The sequence below is a fragment of the Lutra lutra genome, chromosome 1 (assembly GCF_902655055.1).
Source record: "Lutra lutra chromosome 1, mLutLut1.2, whole genome shotgun sequence".
NCBI classification, from domain to species: Eukaryota; Metazoa; Chordata; class Mammalia; order Carnivora; family Mustelidae; genus Lutra; species Lutra lutra.
The window spans coordinates 4085105-4105526 of NC_062278.1; the positions used below are offsets into that span (position 1 = coordinate 4085105).

The window sequence follows — 20422 nt, forward strand, 5'->3', positions numbered from 1 at the left end:
AGAATCTGGAGAGAGGCTCTGGTCTGGCAGTGTTCCTCACAGGTAGGGGGTAGGGATGGCAGATGGGAGAACAGGGAGGGCACTTTGACGCCCCTGTCTGAGCCTGGCTGTCCTCTGAGTGAAGAAGCCACACCAGCTGACTCCAGAGCTCTCTCTCTCTCTCTCTCTCTCTGGGAAAGGGGAGAGTCGACTTGGGAGAAGGGACAGTCCACTTCTCCCTTGTGGATGGCAGGTCAGGACAAACCCAGGGGAATCCCTAGACACCTGCTGTTTGGGGCCGAAATGAAAGTGATTCCAAGCACCTCGTGTGCTCCCCTGGGGAAATTCCATTCTCCGGAGCCCATACTAGGTTTCTTCCTCCACCTCCTCTTTCAATCTCCAGGAAAATTGTAACCACAGCAAAAGAAGACCCCTGAGCAACACTGACATCTCCGGGCTGCCTCTGGTCCCTGCAGAATCCTCCCGTGGGGGGCAGGGGTGCTTGGTGCGGGAGATGTTACTCAGGCCCGGCGAGAAGCTGGTCTGCATCCCTGTGCTAAAGGGACATGGGCCTCGTACCACCCGCTGGAGGGGACCCCACACCAACCACCTGCCTTCACTCTTGCAGAAGTCTATTTGCATTGGTAATAACGTTTCCTCTTAGCAGGAGGGAAACCCGCCCCAGCCTGTGGTCAGCCATGAAAGGCATAAGGTGCCGCCCCCTGCTGGAAGCTGATTGAAACTGGTTGAACGCCCACTGTTCTCCGGGCATCCCCTCTTACAAGCAAATTCTCAGACTGTGCCAAAGCACTGGGCATCCTAGCATCCCAACGGTCAGAAGGGACCTGGGGTTTGGGGCTGGTTGGGAGGGGAACATGTCACCAGTCAACTACCCTGGCGAGGCGGTCATCTGGCTGGGCCCGAAGCCCCCACTGCCTGGGAACGCACAGCTCCTGGGGCAGCTGCTCCCTTTCTGGACAGCCGGCAGAAAGTGCTCCCACCGCCCACTCTGGTTGTGCAGGACATGTCCCTGGAGAACATTCGCTCCCACCCTCCTTCGGACGGCTCTCCTGTAGGCTTTTACGGGACATGGAGGCAGATTCCCTTGTGTCCGGCCTGGGCACAGCCCGCCATTCGTGTTCCTGCGCCCGAGCCACTTGTGGCCGGGTGTCTCTGCAGGTCCCCAGCCCTGACCAGACCAAGGAGAACAGTAGACACTGCAGGGCTCCCCAAGGACAACTCAAGGTCAAGGCCTTTGCTGCCTCCCAGCCATCTGCAGGAGAGACCCTGCCGGGTGCTTTTTGCCGGTTTGTGAAATACTCACCCCGGCGAGTCTAGTCCGCCAACATTCCCGCACCTCCCAGGGAGGAAAAGAGGATATTTTTCTTGCGGTAAGAACGTTAAAGGGCTACTCTCTTAGCGAACCTCAAATGCCCAAGACGGTATTGTCAGTGTGTTCACCTTCTAACGGGAGGCCTGGGCCTTTGGCCACCGTCACCCACTCCTCCTGTTTCCTTTGTTTTCCGCTGCTTTGCCGCTTGTCCTCGTCTCCCCGGGGCCTCTCGTAAACAGCCATGTTCTTGGCTCGATCGCCGAGGGCCCCGCCGTGGGCGCCACGGGGGTCTCACCCGCTATCATTTTCAGGGTCCTCCCCCCAGAACATAAGGCGTCAGAAGCATGTCTGGTAGAAACGAGTTTATTACAAATCAGTGAGATACAGGGTCTAAGAGTGCCCGCCCCAAGCTCCCCAGATGCTCCTAAAACACCAGCGGCATGAAAACAAGGTGCACCGAGCAGGACCTAAGCTTTCTACGATGCTGCTTCGCATGCACTGGTCCCCACGGGAGACACAGAGGGTGCGGGGGAACACTCCCGAGGGTGGAAATGCATTGTTCCTAAGCGGGAAGGCAGCGGTGGCAGCAGCGGTCCTCCAGGCCAAATCACGACCTACGTCTTCTTCCTAGCTCTCTGCCCGCGCAGGGACGAGCACAGATAGTGGCTGGGAAGACTGGCTGCTGCCTGCTCGAGGATCTGTGACACAGGTTCGGGGGAGAGCGCGGGTCCCGCTCCCGGCAGAGGTGCCCTGGAGATGCGAGCGGGTCCGGGAGCCGCCTTAACCAGGGAACTTGGCCAGGCGGCGCCGAGCCTGGGCCAGCCGCGCCAGCCGCTCCTTCAGGAACTTCCTCTTGTCGCTGGTGTCACTGCGCTCCTTAAGGAGCCAGTTGTAGGTGTCCTTGTCCTGGAGCAGCTGCAGCATGGCCTTCTGCAGCTTCTGCTCGTACACTTGCAGGATGAAGTACTGGATGATCAGGGGGATGTGGCTGGAGATGCGCGTGGTGGCCTCCTGGCGGGGAAGAAGAGGTCACGGTCACCATCATGGAGGGCTGAGGGGCCCACGGGAGCCTGTGAGTGTCGGGCACGGCTGGGCAGGTGCACGCCCCCAGCTGGGCCTCCAACCCAGCAGTGTCCTCTGGGGAACCCCTGGTGCAGGGAGCGCCCCAGCCCCGATGCCGCCTCTCCCGCCCAGGAGTCCTGAGCACTTGTGTTCCTTCTGATCAGAGAGGATAAAATGGGCTTGTAAAGGGTAAATGAACAGACTGAGAACAAAAACTCCAATTTCAATGGATTTGCAGCTCTGCTGGAAAGATTTTAGGACTTGGTTTTTAATCCACATGAAAATTATTTAGCAGAAAAAAGGGCTGGGCTGTCAAAAGCCACAGAGGGGCGTCCTCTGCTGTCTCTGCATGTCCCACGTCAGTGTCAGCCCTTCTCCTCCCTCCTCCTCCTTCCCTTCTCCCTCCCTCCTTCCTCCCTCCTCCCTCCCTCCTTCTTCCGTAGGCCCCACCTGTTACTGAAAAGCCTCCTGAGACAGGCTGATGTCCCTTCCATGTCCCTGTGCCTCCGTTTCCTCCCCCAGAAAATAGTGAGAGTCTGAGAACCTGGCCTCACGAGATGCTTAAAAAGATTAAACAAGCTGAAAGGGAAAAGTTGGAAGAGAGGCCAGGTGTGGACTAGGCACTCGGTGAAGAACACCCGAGAGGCCATGCAGCAGAGCTGGGACACAGCTCTGGGCTCTAGGGTGACAGTTAGCAAGGGATGTGGCCTGCCACCACAGCAGGCGGAGGGAAGGGGACAAGGAACGAGTGGGAGATCCCCCAGACGGGCCGTGTTTGCGGGAAACCATCTCTCCGGTAATGGAGAAGAAATTTCTGAGTGGTGACAGTCAGCTGCCTTGGCCCTTACCGACCCACGGGGCCATTGTGCCAACCCCTGACCTAGGGACACCTGCCCGATTTCACGATGAGCGCACCAGGGAGACAGATGGCTACAGGGACACCTGCGTCCTGACCACAGAACAGCACAGGCCCTCATGCAGCAAAGGGGAGTTGAGGACGCAGATGGGGTTGAGATTGTCAGCTGATGTTAAACTAGGGAGAGTATCCTGCATTTTCTGGAGGGCCGGGTGCAAAGGAGGGAGGCAGGTCACAGATTCGGAAGGCATGCGGTCTGGAAGGAGGTCGGAGATGCAGCATTGCCGGCTTTGAAGATGGAGGAGTGGCCAAGCACTGAGGACCTCCAGAAGCTGCACGAGGCAAAGAGACAGGTTCTCCCCTGGAACCGCAAGGGGGAGCACAGTTCCACCGAAACCTTGCTTTTAGCCAGGGAGGATCATACTTAAATGGAGAAAAGTAGCATTCTCGTTAGATTCAGACAAGGTGGGGCTGCCTTCTGACTCTCCAGTTGTTTCCAGTTGCACTAAAAGGATCCGAAGCGGGAGCTCCGGGTGTGAAACTGGAAAGGGAGGGGGATGGGAAGCTATCGCTATGTGCCGCACGGGGAGGGTTTGTTGGGAAAACGCACAAGAATCAGCTGCAGAGACCATATCCTACAGCAAACAGAGGACAAAACGGAAAAAGTGTGCCCAGTCTACGCAAAGAGAGCATTGAAACACTTCCAAGCCTCCCCCAAAAGGAGATCTTCAAGAGGAGAGACCCTCGATATTCCTGGATAGAAAAATCTCACATCATGAGGAAGTCGAGTCTCCTCGGCAGAGCGGTAAAGGAACATAAGCGCCGTGAGCATGTCAGCAGCTCTCGTCTCATCCGGAACGGGATAAACTAATCCGACAATTCATACTGAAACGAACAAACGAGAATGGGCGGAACATTTCTGCCTAAGGCCAGGGCAGGTGGGACCACAGACCGCATTGCCTGCCCATGTTCTCAGCAGCATTATCCGGCCCGAAGGGACAGACAAGTGAAATGTGCATGGACAGATGAGCGGATAAACCAGATGTGGTCGGTCCCTACGATGGAAAGTCACTCTACTCTAAAAGGAAGGCATTCTGACACGTGTCCCAGCAAAGACAAGCCTTGAGGACATTATGCCATGTAAAATAAGCCAGACACGCAGGGACAGAGATTACACAGGTCTACTTACACAAGCTACCTTGAATACGAAAATCCACAGAATTGGAAGGTAGAATGGGGGAGGATCGGGGTGGCAGGAGGGGATGTTGAACTCCGTGTTTCATGGGGAGGGGATGTGGACCGTACTGGAGGCGGACAGGGGGGACGGCTGCATGACAGTGTGAATGTGCCTAAAGCCGCTGACCAGGACACATAAAGGTAGTTAAGATGGTAAATGTTACGTGATGTATATTTTACCGCACTATTTGGGGATATCAGCTACACTAAACATTTAAGACTTGTATAAAAAGCTGCACATGTAATCATGTGCAGTCCTAAGTCAGTAATCACTGACTTAGGAAAAGTAAACCAATAGAAGAGAATTCAGGATCTAGAAAGAGACCCCAGGGCACAGAGGAGGAGGGTGACTGATTAAAGGCATATTACACACCAGCGGGCCTGGGATAGGGTCTTCAAGTGATAGTTCAAGGACAACCAACAGCCATCTAGAGCAAGCCTCATTCTGGACACCATGTAATTCCAAATGCATCACAGTTTAAATATAAAAGTTGAAATGTTATATTACTTTTTTTTTTAATTTATTTATTTATTTATTTATCAGAGAGAGAGAGAGACCACAAGTAGGCCGAGAGGCAGGCAGAGGCAGAGGGAGAAGCAGGTTCCCTGCCGAGCAAGGAGCCCGATGTGGGACTCGATCCCAGGACGCTGGGATCATGACCTGAGCCGAAGGCAGCCGCTTAACCAACTGAGCCACCCAGGCGTCCCTGTTATATTACTTTTAATATATAGACTTTGTTTCTAAATCTCAGAGACAAAGTCCAGCTGCGTTAGTGGAGACATTTTTACAAAAAGTTCGGGAGCCCCACAAGGAAATAACTATTTAGCCCAACTCAGAAATCTAGAAAATGCCAGCATGGTCTAAAACCACCAAAAAGAAAGTCACCAGGCAGATGACAAACTCTGGGATATTTGCACCACAAATCGCCAAGATCTGAGACCCTGCTCTGCAGAGAATTTCTGCCAGAAGCACAGTTTCCTAAATAGGGAATAGAAATAGCTCTTGCGCTGTGAAACCACACCCCACCTCATTGTAATAAGAGAAAACACAACAAGAGCTCATGTTCGACCAGTAGCCATGTCGAGAAGCCAACAACGTCAGTGGAGAGCAGACTGCCAAGTGTGGGATGAAGCAGGCCATCTGTGGGGGAGAATTCATCAACGTAACGGAGTGTGCTACTTTCGTAGATCACTGTGGCCTGGTCAAATCTCTCGGTTATTCAATCAAATGCTAACTTAGATATTTCTGTATTTTGTAAATGTGTTAACATCACCAGTCAGTTGACTCTGAGTAAGGGAGAGTATCTGAGATCACAAGGGTGGGCCTGATCCAATCCGTTGAAGGCCTTAAGCACCAAACAGAGATTTTCCTGAAGAAGAAGAAAGCCTTCCCTTGGACGATGTCAAGAAACCAGAGAAGGACCTCTTTTGGGGAGAAGGGAGGGCTCAGGACGGGGTGGGTGGGGGACATCTTCCACCATCAACTCATTCTCCTCTCGGGATTCTCTCTGTCTGTGCATTGCCTCCTCTAAACGTCTCTGTGAGGCCCATGACCAGACAGGTAGTAGGCTTAACTGCGGGAGATGCCAAGGTGCATGGGTGCCTCCTGACTAGCCCTTCACAGGACTCACTCACGTGGGCACACGTCACAGCGTCTGCAGGCAATGGAGTCTGACCGTCTCTGTCCCATAGCAAGGGCATCCCCTGGGAGCCCATTAGAGACGCACAATCCTCACCCCACCTCACACTTGCAATCCACATCTGCATGACTGCCAGAGCCCAGGAGACCGGTGTGCGCTGCTGAATTCGAAAAGCCTGAAAGCATCCACATACTGACTTGATGGAGATATCTGGTAAACCGAAAGATGCCTATTTGCTTTACCTGTCCAGACCCCCACCCATCTCAGCGGCTCTGAGGTGGACGTCCTTCCCCAGCATCGACACTGCTTTCCACATTAGTTGAAATGGACAACAGCCATCAAAGCATGTATCTCTGTGAGTTGCTTCTACTGGGCACACGGCCATTGCCCACCAAGACTGAGCAGAGGGTCCTACCCATGCTTATCTCACTGAAGATTCACAAGAACTGGGAGGAAATACCACTTTACAGAGAAGAAAGCTGAAGCTCAGAGAGGTCAATTAACCTGGCCAGGGCCACACAGCCTGTCCGTACCAGAAGTGGGTGGCTCCGAGCCCCGGCCTCTGCTCACCTCTCCGAGGCACAATGTCTCCACGGAGCTCCCAGAAAGGCCTGGAAGATAAGCCGACTGGTGGTCACCATGCAGAGACCGGTAGGCCAAAGAGGCATTCACGAGACAAGGACACAGACTGAAAACCAGCCTTTGGAGGTGCCCACGGGCTTACCTGACGGTACGCCATCAGATGCTCAAAGATCTCAGACAAGGAGATGTTTACTGGAGAAAGTTCTTCAGTGGTCATCATGCTGTTTATCTTTTGGTTCTTCTTTCCTTCTTCCGACTCCTTCTCTCGGACCTTCTGCAGCGCCCGCTGGTACACTTGGTCCTGGCAGTAGACGATCTGCTCCATTTGGAAGTGAAGGCGGATGGACTTCTCGGCTTCCTCTTCTAGCTCAAATTTAATGTCCTCAATTTTGGACTGCAGCAGGAGAGAAGCACAACAACGGTCCCTCAGAAACAGATCACAGGCGCGAGAAAGGAGGTCCTCCCCAGAGCCCATGGCCAGCCGGCTCCCAAGTGAGCCAAGACAGCACCCCACGCTGGCTTGTCTAGGATGGGGCTCCCACCCTGGCCGGGTGCGGAACCTCCCAGGAGCCTGGACGCCCCTCCTGAAACCCAAATGGGCTGGCTTGTGGGCCCAAGGTCTCAGCTTCTATCTTTCTCTTTGGGCGGGGGGCTTTCCCATCGAATCAGGACTATAGGCCCCATCAGAGAGCTCACGGGGATAAGAGGGAGGCCAAAAATTTAAGTCAGTTCCATTCTGCATGCTTCATGTCTCTACAGTTTGAAGAAACTGGCTGGGGCGTCGATCTCTCACACAGAAAGTATCTGGACTCCCCAGAACTCACACTCAGGGCCACCAAGTGTGACGCGTAGTGCTAGGGGCACCCCAAGCCCCAAACATTTTCTTCTGTGCTCATTCCAGAGGTCCAGGCAGCAGAAGTAGTCCACCGCAAGCCCCCCAGCCTGTGCAAGGCCAAGCTAATCTCCCCAGCGATGCTGGGTGCTGGCGGGCAAGGTGTGTGTTCCCCCAAATTCACAGGTTGAAAGCTTAATCCCCAGTGTGATGGCATGGGGGGGGGACTTTAGGGGGTCAGGCCTGGCCAGTGAAGCCCTTACAGATGGGGTCAATGCCCTTGTAAGAAGAGACAGCAGAGTGCTTTCCTTCTCCCTTACTCTCCCCCTCCCTCCCTCAGGCCCTCCCTCCCCCACCCCTCTCTGTCTCTCTCTCTCTCCTGAGGATACAAGGAGAAAGCAGCCATGACAAGCCATGAATCGGGCCCTCAGCAGATGTGGGATCTGAGCACCTCGATCAGGGCCCTCCAGCCTCCGGAACGTGAGGGTTCAGTTACTATCACGTAAGCTGACCAAGGCCACGCTCTGGGCCACGTGGGCCTGGGCTGAGCCGCAGGCAGCCCCTGTTTCTAAAAGCGGACCAGGGAGGTGTGACTTCCTCCTGCCTCTTCACTCTCGGAAGACACCGGGCGTCCCTGCGGCTTCCGCAGTGAGTTTCAAGGTTAAAGCCGTTGTGACCAGAGGCGACGGTGTTCCACGGGAACTATGGGTCTCCTTTGTTCTAGTGGTTTTGAGGATCTGGTTTCTATCCTCCGTCTCACTCGTTCAGCCGGCCTTACTGCTTCCCACCAGACCTCACCGGCAGGACCACCGGTCAATTTCACTACCGCGCGGGACTCTTCGCTTCTCCAAACACCCAGTAAAGTCGAGACGGTCTCAATCCAAGAAATCTATTTTCCAGCGTCAGGCTGACATTATTATTATTACTATTTTTTAAATAACATGCGGTCAGTTTTACCTTGGTAGTTCGGTAGAGGTTGAAAAATTCATCAAAGTTTGCTTTCGAAATACCCGTGAAGGCGGCCTGGACCATATCTGAGGAAAAAGCAAGATTCATTCATAATCGTACATTGCCAAAAAAAAAAAAAAAAAAGGTGAAATACCCAGAAATGACGTTTCCTCCCCTCCCTTCTGCCCCGTCTTCCCGGTCAGGGCCATCTGCCGTGCCCTTTTTGCTGGTGGCTCTCTGGCTTAAAGTCTAATTGTCCCCTGGCGTATTTCGTTGACATTTAAACATTGCAGCCTGGGGCGCCTGGCTGGCGCGGTTGGTTAAGATTCCAGCTCTAGGTTTGGGCTCAGGTCCTGATCTCAGGGTCCTGGGATCGAGCCCCACATCAGGCTCCACGTCCCACAGAGAATCTGCTTGGGATTCTCTCTCCCTCTGCCCATCCCCCTTCTTGTGCTTTCTCCCTAAAATAAATAAAATCTTAAAATTTTTTTTTTCACCCTAGACAGAGATAGTTGCAAAGAATGTAATCTCTGGTACGTTATAACTATATAAATATTTTATAGTAAGACACAGCACTCTCACATACATCAATGGGCTCTAAATGGCCATGCTATTTATTTGAAAAAAAAAAACATGAACATGCTCTTATCATCAGAAAATTTACATTTTTTTAAAAGAGCTTATTTACTTATTTGACAGAGAAAGAGAGACAGCAGGAGAGGGAACACAAGCAGTGGGGGTGGGAGAGGGAGAAGTAGGCTTCCCACCAAACCAGGAGCCCGATGTGGGACTCGATCCCAGGGCCCTGAGATCATGACCCAGGCTGAAGGCAGACACCCAATGACTGAGCCCCCCATGCCCCATCATTATATCTTTATTTTTTTGTATATTTTTAGTTTTTGAAACTCCTCATATTTCCATTGGACTTCCTGACAAAATTTTGTCCTAATACGATGTGCAGCATCTTTATGCTTGAAATTTTCTTTTAGGTAGGCTACACACCCAGCATGGAACCCAGCACTGGATTTGAACTCATAACCCTGAGATGAAGACCTGAGCGGGAATCAAAAGTCAGACTCTCAGCTGACCCAGGCACCCTGAAAATCTTTTCCTGACTCCACATCTTGTCTTCCTGAAACAGAGGGAGGTGTATATACATATATGTTTCAAAGTTTTTGTCTATGACTGTAAGGCTCTATCAACACAACACAATGACCAGTTCTGATACACAATTATTAAGACTCAAGGTAAAATTGGATTAGAAATACATCTGTTAGGGTGCTGTCATGGGACGGTCCTCAACCTCTATGGGTTCATGGATCCATAAATGATTATTACTTCCTGCTGAAACGAGACAGTTGAGGCATGAGTGAAATATGGCGTCAGCCACGGTGGGGACAGAGAAAAGAGATTTGGTGACAGAGAGCATGGCAGTTACAGGAGACAGGAGCCGTCGGTCCTGGGGAGAGCTGCATCTCTCCTCCATGGCTGCTGATGCTCTCCCACCTGCCATGACAGTTAGAGTACCTAGACTCACGCGGCCTCGAGAATCTCAGAACTATCGCACGATGGACAGTTCTTTAGTGGTGAACCATGATTCTCAGAGGTGTCAAATAAATGCAGGATTTGGAGTCTGTGAAGAAATCACAGCTCTGGAACTGCCTGGAGGTGTGGACAGTAAGACAAAGGTATCTGGTCTGTGCTCCTGGTTCCTGACACAGAGTTCCTAAACTCCTTACAGTCTCCTGGGTGGTAGGAATATCTCTCGTTCTAACGAGGTGACCCTTGGTGGGCCTGGACAGTTTCAGGACGGGGGGGCCTGATCACCAGAAAGATCACGCCTGGAGGAGAAGCCTGGAACTTTCAGTGCCCGCCTTGCTATCCCTGGGGAGGGGGGAAGGGGCTGGAGATGGAGCTGATAATTGATTATGTCTTTGTGATCATTGATTAACCTCCTTTAAATCCCCTAAGTGACAGGGTTCAGAGAGCTTCCAGGTTGGCGAACACACCCATGGGCCAAGAGGGTGGTACCCCCCACCACAGGACAAAAGCACCTGCCCTTGGGACCCTCCCAGACCTCCCCTATGGATCTCTTTCATTCACATCCTTTACAGTAAACTGGCAAAGGTAAGTACATCCTTTAAGAAAAATCAGCAGAGATAAGTAAAGTGTGTTCCTCATCCTGTGAGCTGTTCTAGCAAAGTATAGAACCTGAGGAGGAGGCTATGCGAACTCTAATTAGTAACATGTCCATCAGAAGCATGGACAAGGCAGGAAGGTCCTGTGGGGCTGAGCCCTTAAGCTGGAAGATGGGTGCTAACTCAGGGTCAGAACTGAATCGAAATGTTGAACCAGAGAATTAATCGGGTTCTTGGGAGGTTAAGAAACACTGCAGGAGGAGAGCTGTGGAGGTCAGCACTGGTTTGGGTGCAAGCCTTTCCCTCCCCTGGAAATAAAATGCCTAAAAGCAAAATCAAGAACTCACCCGTTACCGTGTGTAGCATATCCACAGCAGGTTCCTCCAGTTCCTTGATTTGCTGTTTTATGATAATCTCAAATGTCTTGTAATTGACAAACCCTGGCAGCTCTCTGCCACGATACCGATTTTCAAATTTCTCTATTTGTTTATATATAGCTTTGTAACCTGGAAAAGAAGGATTTGGAGTTATTTTACAAATGGAACCTTGGGGTTTTTTTTGTTGTTGTTGTTGTTTTGTTTTTGTTTTTTAATACAATATCATTCTGGACTTTCTGAAAACACAGAGAGGCAAGGGAAAAAAAATCAAATCTGATTTGCAAATGGAAAAAAAATTCAGGGTTTGCAGTAAAAAAATGGATCTCAAGACCATTTTCCTGAAGTCATCTCAAGGCGGCAAGTGTGGAGCCAGCGTGTGAGGTCAGAGGACAGTGAACAGCGGGAGGAGGGAAGGGGAGGAAGGAAGGAATTTCCTCTTGGGGAAGAAATTCTATAGCTGTTTACCAAAGAAATTGTATCACCATCCAGAATCCGTGACTCATCACACATCCAAGTATCCATGTACAACAGCAGGAGTAGAAATTGTTCATAGATCAGAGGAGACAAGAGAGTAACCAGATACATAAGATCACTGTTTGCTACATAAAACACTTTGTTTCTTCTTTATACTTTTGCAATTTTTTAAATTCTCAACAAACTGGACTATGGAGGGTATTTCTGCTGGTGCAAGATCAGAGAGCTCTGGTTCCTCTTTTTGAAGAACTAACCAGGAATCGTGGTCTGGGTCTCCTCTTTTCTTCAGGAGAAATTTTCTCATAGGCATTTTTTTTTTTAAATTGTGATATACTTCACATACTATAAAATTCACCCTAATAAAGTGTAGAGTTCAGTGATTTTTAGTGCATGAGGGACATGGTGTAACCATCCCCACCAGCTAATTCTCAAACACTTCCATCATCCTAAGGAACCCTGTGCCCATCAGCATGCGCTCCCCACTCCCTGCCCCCCGCAGCCCCTGGAAACCACTAATCTACTTTCTATCTCTATGGATTTGCCTGTTCTTGACATTTCATATCAATGGAATCAAAGATCCTGGGGCTCTCTGTGTCTCACTTCCTACACTTAGCATGATGACCTCAAGGCTCATGCATGTTGTACCAAGTTCAGTGCTCATGCCTTTCCACAGCTGAGTAATATTCCATGGTCTGCTGTCAAAGGCTGAATTGTGACTCCCCAAAATGGGTATGTTTCAAGTCCTAATCCCTAGCACTTCAGAAATGTGATTGTGTTTGGAGATGGTGATGATCAAATCCCATCTGACTGGGGTCCTTAGAGGAGGAAAGCAGGACACAGACCCACACAGGAAAGTCACAGGGAGAAGGCAGCATCTACAAGCCAAGGAGAGAGGCATCTGGAGAAACACGTGTTAGTCATCCTAGCAGGTGTGAGGGGGCTCTCCTGTGGATTTGGTTTGCATCCCTCTGATGGCTAATGATACTGAGTCTATACCCGTGCCTCTGAGCCATCTGTATGTCTCCTTTTAGAGATATGTCTACTCTAATCCTTTGTCCATTTTTAATTTGGATGATTTGGTTTTTTGTTGTTGCATCTGAAGAGCTCTTTGTATATTCTGGATACGGGGCCCTTACAGATGTGCGATTTGCAAATATTTCCTCCTGTTCTGTATGGGGGGGGGAAGGGTGCCATTTGACACACACAAGTTTTTAACCTTGATGAAGTCCACTTTGTCTGTTATTCTGTTGGTCATCCATGCTATAGGCGTCCGGTCTAAAATCCACCACCTATCCAAGGACATGATTCAAATCTACACTTTCTTCTGGGAGTTTTACCGTTCTAGGGCTCACATTTTGGTTTCTGAGTCATTTTGAGTTTATCTTTGCATAAGGGGGGACTCAGGGGTCTAAATTCATTTACCTGCATGTGGGTGCCCAATGCTTTGCAACTGATCATTTGTTGGGAGGAATTTAGCATCTTAAAAAAAATAAGCTAATTTTTCATGGGCTATGTACTGTCATAAACTTGCTGAGCGATGGCTGCGTGAGGAGGCTGCCAGAGGTCAGGACTGTTGTCTCCTTGAAAGGGACAGCGGTCCCTCCCTGATGGAAGATCACATCACACAGCGGTGTTCAGCCGTCTGTGCTGTGGGGTTAGCTCCAATAGCAGCGTGGGAGCTGTGCGGATGGGGCGAGGGACGGCCCCATTTTTCCAACAAGAAATGCTGTTATTTATCTCCTCCTGCCCTCTGTACCTCCTCCAAGGGACAAGCAGGACTGAGAGGTACGGCCTTTGAATTGTGTGAAAAACGCATAAGGTATCTTCCTCTGTCCCGAACTCAAAGCCAAGGACAGTGGTCAAAGGGAAAGTCTGGTCAGCAGAAATAAGCCATGGTGTGTCCTCTGCGGGTGTCGTCTGAAATCCACAGCTGACCCCTGCTGACCCGAGCTCAGGGGGGTGGGCTGGGTCACGTGTGGCCTCCACGCCCTGCGCCCCTGCACCCCCTCACCGGCATCCATACCAGCCGCACCCCCTGCCCCCCTGCAACCCCCCCACTCCAGCCCGCTCTCCAGGTCGCCGGTGGCACCCCGGACTCACCTTTCTGGAACGCCTTCTCAATCACAGTGCTCCATTTGTGGAACTCGTTCCGGATTTTGGTAAAGAGCCGACTCTCATTCTCCCCCACTGACTCCTCCCCTTCGATCAAGGACTTGATGTCCTGGCTAAAGGCATTAATTTTCTGCCAACAAGGAGAGCATAAGGGTAAGTGGAGGTATTTCAAACACACATGGGGGCGTTGGGAAGTCTCGTGGAGGTAGAAGGCAGGTGAGTCTCTCCTTGCCCCCTTCCAGGGGTGACAGACCCCCACAGCCTGCCCTGACTGCCTTGGGGTCTCAGGGAGCACGCGTGACACCTGTCACTCCCTGCTCACCGTCCCTCCGCCCCAGCCCCTCTCTGGGGCCGAGCAGGCAGACGGAGCCTGGGTCAGCTTTCAGGGAGCGATAAGAAAGGGCATGAGGCACAAGATCCCTTTCTGGACAAAGATGTGTGACTCCTGGACTTGAGGCGATGTGCGACACTCACGTCTATCAGAAAAAACATCTTTTCGTGCTCGTCTTCGGGCACATCTGAGCCGTACTTTTGTAACTCTTCCGTTATTTTCTCATGATTTTCCTTTATCTGATTTTCAAGCAGGGGCAGAGTTTTCTGAAGAAAAGAGAAAATAAGGCACAGACATGAATACGGACCGGGAAGGAGCGGGAGCTCCCAGGCCTCCCTCTGCCGGGTATACCTGATGCCTGGCTTCCTCTTGAGAGAAGATGGGGGGGGGGGGAGTGTTAGCATGTGCTGATGCCACCAAGCCCTCCCCATGTCCCCGCTCTCCTGGGGGACAGCCTCAGGGAGGCACAGAGGCTACCACTCTGCGAGGAGCCTGCCCCCGTTGGAGAAGGAACGAGTGGTTCTGTGATCACGTGACAACCACTCTGCCAGCAGATTAGAAAGAGCCACTTGTCTCATGGGCTCTGAAAAAGCGGCCGTTGGAGCCATTTGAGATCCAACCACTTTCCTGCTGTCCACAGATGAATGTTACTGGGGACTTCTGTGCCTGACAACATGGTGGATAGCGGGCACCGGCTCCCTCTTCCACCGCAAACATCAAAAAATGCCGGCTGAGGGGCGCCTGGGTGGCTCAGTGGGTTAAAGCCTCTGCTTTGGGCTCAGGTCATGATCCCAGGACCCTGGGATCGAGCCCCGCATCGGGCTCTGCTCAGCAGGGAGCCTGCTTCCTCCTCTCTCTCTCTCTGCCTGCCTCTCTGCCTACCTGTGATCTCTGCCTGTCAAATAAATAAATAAAATCTTAAAAAAAAATGCTGGCTGACATGGGGAAAGCACCACTGCAAATGCATCGGTGGGTGGACAGGGGCAGGACAGACACTCAGAGGCATGGCTGGGTGACGTAGGAGACCGGGGACAGATGAGGGGAGCAAGAGGAGAGCCAGATTTGACCTCAAGGGGTATTCGTTGCAAAGAAAAGGACTTGGCTGGGGCTAAGAATAAATCAGGTGGGCTTGCTGGAGGCAGGGAATCCAATGAGCTGGTGTCTTCCTTCTACATAAAGCCGGGACGCCAAAGAGCCAGGCTCTCAATGTGTGGGTCGGCTAGGAACAGCCCCGCCCTCCCTCCCCATTTTTGGGGATTGCACGGGACACCTGAACCCAGAGCTGAGCAGAAGAACATAAAATCAGGACTGAAAATCTGTGACCACGAGCCAGCCCTCAGACAGGTGTGCCGCCCAAATCTGCACTCCCTGAGTCATCAAGCGGAGAATCGGCAGGAGCCAAGGCCGCCTCTCCCTGGAGAAACAGATTTCGAACCTGGGGTTCTCTGAGTGGCCACAGATCCAGTCCCAAAACAGGCCCAGAGTCAAAACCCGAAGCCCGGGCGTCGTGGGGGGTGACCGGCAGAATCCAGGTCACCAAGGCCTCTGACCCGGGAATTATCAAGCGCAAAATACAAGAGAGATGTGTGCCAAGAAATCTCTTTAAGGGATCGCAGACGGGAAACAGCAAGAGGTTCTGTCCAGACAAATTCTGAGAAAGAACCCCAGAGAGACCTCAAATATGAAATACTACGATCATCTCAACGACCAAGGCGTTATGACAGTGGCCGGTAAGGAGAAAGGGAACGTGGGTGCAGGGCCCATAAGATTTTCATTTTTAATTAGGCTGCGCGGATATCGTCTGCGAGCTCCCACCCAACGTGTGGTCCTCTGACGAGCAGCGTCCACAGCACCTGGGAGCTTGCTGGAAAGGGAGAGCTGCTCTGGAGACCCGAGCAGACCCACTCCTGCAACGTCGCCCGCCCCCGGGGTTGTCAGTGGGTCACTCAGCCTGCACGGCAGAGCTTTGGGTTTGTGGTCAGAAAACGGACCGCTGTGCCCGTGCTTACACAGATGTGCATGATGAGCTCGGAGGTCAGCTTGTCCGCCAGGCAGGGGACTGTGGCCCTTCCTTCCTCCAGGAGAACCCTGCGGACAGAGCAGAGGAGACGGTGCACACATCCACCTTGGCGTGGCCAGAAAATGGGAGTCAGCTTTCTGCTGCCCACAGAGTCAAGCGACTTCCAGCAGGCACCCAACTGATGTGCCGCATGGCGCACACGGAATGACGATGCCTCCGTTGGACCTATTTCAGATACTTCGAGTGGTAGAGGGCTGTACGGAAGTCTTGAGTCACTATCCCGTACACCTCAAATGAATGCGACACGGGGGCCTCGGTGGCTCAGTCCGTTGCGCATCCGACACTGGACCTCAGCTTGGGTCTTGATCTCAGGGTTGTGAGTTCAAGACCCGAGTTGGGGTCTGTGCTGGCCTTGGAGCCTACTTCAAAAAAAAAGGAGGGGGGGCAGGGACATCTGGGTGGCTCAGTTGGCTAAGCATCTGCCTTTGGCTCCGGTTGTGAGTGCCGGGTCCTGGGATTAAGTCCCGTGTCTGGCTCCCTGCTCAGTGGGGAGCCTGCTTCTCCCTCTCCCTCTGTCTCTCCCTCTGCCCATGCTCTCTCCCTCTCTCTCTCTCTCAAATGAATAAAATCTTAAAAAAAAATAGTACAGGTGACCCATTCCAGCTGATATATTAAGTGTGTCTCATGACCTCTGGCTATAAAAACTGATTTTTATAAAAATGCACGTGGTCACCTACAAATGAGTTTTCATAATACACACACACCCTTCTGTGTGTAATACGTGCAAATCTATGGATACGTGGTGGCATAGGGCTTCACAAAAACACACTGATGAGTGCCTACAGAGGAGCGTGGAGGACACTGATGTAGGGGACACACCCTTCCCCAAGACCAGAGCCTAAACCACAAGATGCTTAGAGAAGGAAGGCCTATTCTCGTTGTACCCAAATCTGTGTTCGCTGAGTGATTACAGGATTCCTCATATTTTAAAGGACTTTTTTCGGACTTTTATTTTACAGGGCAGCAGGGAACCATGATTTTACGAGCCTGTTTGTGAGGGTACACTCACGGCTAAGTATCAGTTTCCACACCTGTCAGTTTTTTAATTGTGCTAAAATGTACATAAAACTGACAATTCCCCGCTGTGCCGCTGATTGATAATCAGACTAATGCGGCCATGATTTGAAAGGCCACATGTATCATACATCAAATACGTGTACCTGGGTCAGCTTCTGGGCTTTCTGACTTTTCCCCCCTATTTTAAGGCATTTGTGTTTTTATTTTGGCGGCAGCACCACACCAGAGAAATGACTGTAGCCAATTCCCTCCTTATCTAATCCTTTAAAGGCATTTCTTGGTAACTTTGTCAATTCCTCTTCTGGTCTTCCAGGGGACTCCCTGCCAAGGTGCAAACACGGCGGATGTCTGCTTTTGGACAGCAACGCTTCTCCCCAGGTTTTGGTTCGCCCTCGTGAAAACACGGCCTGGTACCTGAAATGTGGGTGGTCTTCAAAGAAGTCTTTCTCTTTCTGCAGAGCTTCGGCCAGGGTCACCTGGTCCTGGATGTCCTGCTGGCCCCGGCACTTGACAATCATGTAGCCCTTCTTCAGGTGACAGACAAGGTTCTGTGCCACGTCCACCACCTTGCCTTCGGTACCTCTGTCCACCAGGTCAGGCTTTGTCAAGATTCCTGCAAGCCGGAGTCTTCCGATTAGAGGCCTCGCACGGCTCCCTCTCAGCCTGCTGGAGGGCGCACAGCTGCCCCCGCAGGACCACCGTGCGGGCAGAGCCCCTGGCCAGGGACTGAACCACTGCTTGGGCAGTACAAAGACCACGTGCCCCTGTGGGCGGCTGGGGGTGCTGGCTTCACCCAGGTCTTGGCCCTCATGCCAGAGGCACAGCAGCATGTGTAATGACCTTTTAATTTTCTTTCTGCCCAACGGCAGCGTTCACTCTCTATTGGGCTGGTTCTCAAACTTCCCTGTGCCGTAGAACCCCCTTCCTGAGGCAAATCTTAGAATGCAGGGTCTTGGGCTCTGCCCCGGAGACCCTCCCTTAGGGCATTTGGTGGGCCTTGCATTGCTAAAGGTCCCTTTAGCTCTTTCTGATGCAGGTAGGGGAGGCGTGGCGCACACCTGGAGAAGCACAGGTCCCCCCAGGACCAGCGGCCTCATCTGCTGAGCCCACCACAAAGTGAAGGTTATCACCTACGGCTGTTAGGTTCTTCCGTCTTCTTACCTATGGTCCTGTCTCCGTCGGGGTCCACCTCCTGAGCCATGCTCAGCGCCTCTGTGGTGGCGATGTCCACATTGCAGGGGACCACCACCAAGTTGATTGTCTCCTGCCTGAGGATGTACTTCCTGATGAGCTGCTTGGTCTGCGGGAAAGCGAGAGAGTATGTATGAGAACAAGGACAGGTCCTGACTCTGTAATTGCTTCAGGACCTCAGAGTCCCAGGGGTAGCTCCTCAAAAGAAATGAGACCGAGGCACAACCCTGGGTAGCATTGCCCGAACCAGAGTGATGAGAAACCGAGTTCACCGCAGCAGAAACAGAGCTTCGGGGTCAGGGGCGGGGCGGGGCGGGGCGGCAGGGGTAGGGGACCGCCAGATCTTAGCTCGCGAACTGCCTCCTAGGACTCCACAGCTGATAACCACAGGGAAAAACAAGATGCCCAGACGTGCTTGACTGTGCCCTAAATCTTTAACCCCTTGGGTGGTATTCGCCAGTAAGAAGTTGTCATTATTCTTGTTTCTAATGCTTTCTCTCCCTACCTAAAACCCCTTCCTAACACACATCGGCTTAGATACACCACCCAATGTAACTAATAACTAAATATGGGTCACCGTGGATACCCCACACACGTGTATAATGGATTTCTGGTTCTCCCTGTTGGCCTCAGTCTCCCTAGGAAGCCTCCATCGGACTCCAGCAAGTCAGATGAAGGCCATGGAGACCGCCTCGCTGTCCCAAGCCTCCTCACCCTTCCTGATGTCCACTCTCCTGACTCAGCCCCAAGCCCACTGGTGTTTGGGGCACCACTCCACCGTCCGGAGCGAGGCTTTACCTGGCGTCCGATGTCGGCCGGCTGATTGCCCACGGCCACCCTGGTGATGCCAGGGAGGTCTATCAGGGTCAGATCCGGGACGTGAGAGGAGCTGACCTCCAGGTTGATGAGCTCATGACTGATCCCCTGTCCTTCCCCGGCAATGGCATTCTGGGCTGGGGAAAGGGAAAATAAGAAAAAGTCAATACAGCTTCGAGCGGAAGCATCTCCCTACAGCCAGTCCTCCCGCGCGAGTCACGGACAAGGCATACTGGGAGCAGACGCCCCCGTTCTGGAGCTAAAAGGAACCTCAAAGGATAACTCAGTATCTTCTTTCCAGTGGCCAGAACTGTCTCCAGAGAGAAAACATTTAGTGAAAACCTCTCTCGGGATCACCCCGACTTGTAGCAGTCCAGAGCGGGGCAGACCTGCGTCCTTACCGCTGTCACACTAAATCTTCCCTTTGATGCCATCAGGAGATTAACAACGAAGTAAAATGAAAGCAAATAAAAACACACGGGAACTCTTGAAACATGGTCTGGGAACTTATGGAGGGAAGTTTCCTTGTGGAGAAATTGAAGAGCACTGGTATTCCCATACAGGATCTCATTTTGCTTCTTTCTCCTTAATGATGAAAATTTCAAGATATACATGTATTTCTGGGGGGCCTGGGTGGCTCAGTCGGTGAAGCGTCTGCCTTTGGCTTGGGTCATGACCCCGGGGTTCTGAGATCGAGTCCCATATTGGGCTCTCTGCTGAGTGGGGGAGTCTGCTTCTCCCTCGGCCCGTCCCCCTGCTCGTGCTCGCTCCCTCTCTCTCTCTGTTCAATAAATAAAATATTGTAAAAAAAAAGATAAAATGTATTTCATCAAATCGTTAGCTAACACCCCTGGACTCCTTTCCACAAATCCAGAATGCCTTTTTGGCTTGTTTTATAGTAACCAGGAACTTGGGGACAAGAGTGACGATGACAATGGTGTGTATGTCACCATTTATTACCCATGCCCCCAGTATCCATTTACCGGACATGCGGTCATGAGATTAAGTCTGGCCTATGGGATAAGTGTGACAAAGTCACAGTAAACCTCCAGAAACTCCACTGGGAAGACAGGAGAAGCCCCGTGTTGGTGTCCCTGGAGCTGGGACAGGGGCTTTCCATCTAGATCAGGCAGCACTGGAACTGATGGCCACATACAATGGAGAGACAACAAGGGAGTCTGGCTCCTGACACTGGATCCCCCAAATTAGCTCTGGGCTGCCTGCCTCCAGACATCTACGAGAGAGAGAAATAAAACGGGCAGATCACTCAAACCACCGTGTTAGCGACCCACTTGCCCAAATGGCCTCCAGATTCCCTGCCATCACTGTAGGCACGCTCTTCTACAGGGCGACCTTCTCCCATCCAGAGAGTGTCCCATGGGACCCCCTTTGGCTGACAGGACATCACAAAATGGATC

The 20422-nt window shown here is 51.9% G+C and overlaps 1 protein-coding gene across 1 annotated transcript in view; it reads right to left on the reverse strand.

The window, feature by feature from the left end:
* Positions 1–1659: 1659 nt before the first annotated feature.
* Positions 1660–20422, reverse strand: part of MX1 (MX dynamin like GTPase 1) — a 31163-nt gene continuing 12400 nt past the window's right edge. The window contains exons 6-15 of the mRNA XM_047719789.1: positions 18987–19141; positions 18159–18297; positions 17412–17610; positions 15910–15988; positions 14044–14166; positions 13558–13699; positions 10954–11112; positions 8478–8554; positions 6831–7082; positions 1660–2323 (exon numbers count right to left, since the gene is read on the reverse strand). Coding sequence (XP_047575745.1) covers positions 2093–2323; positions 6831–7082; positions 8478–8554; positions 10954–11112; positions 13558–13699; positions 14044–14166; positions 15910–15988; positions 17412–17610; positions 18159–18297; positions 18987–19141 — 1556 coding nt within the window. The 3' untranslated portion in view covers positions 1660–2092. The remainder of the gene's footprint in view (positions 2324–6830; positions 7083–8477; positions 8555–10953; positions 11113–13557; positions 13700–14043; positions 14167–15909; positions 15989–17411; positions 17611–18158; positions 18298–18986; positions 19142–20422) is intronic.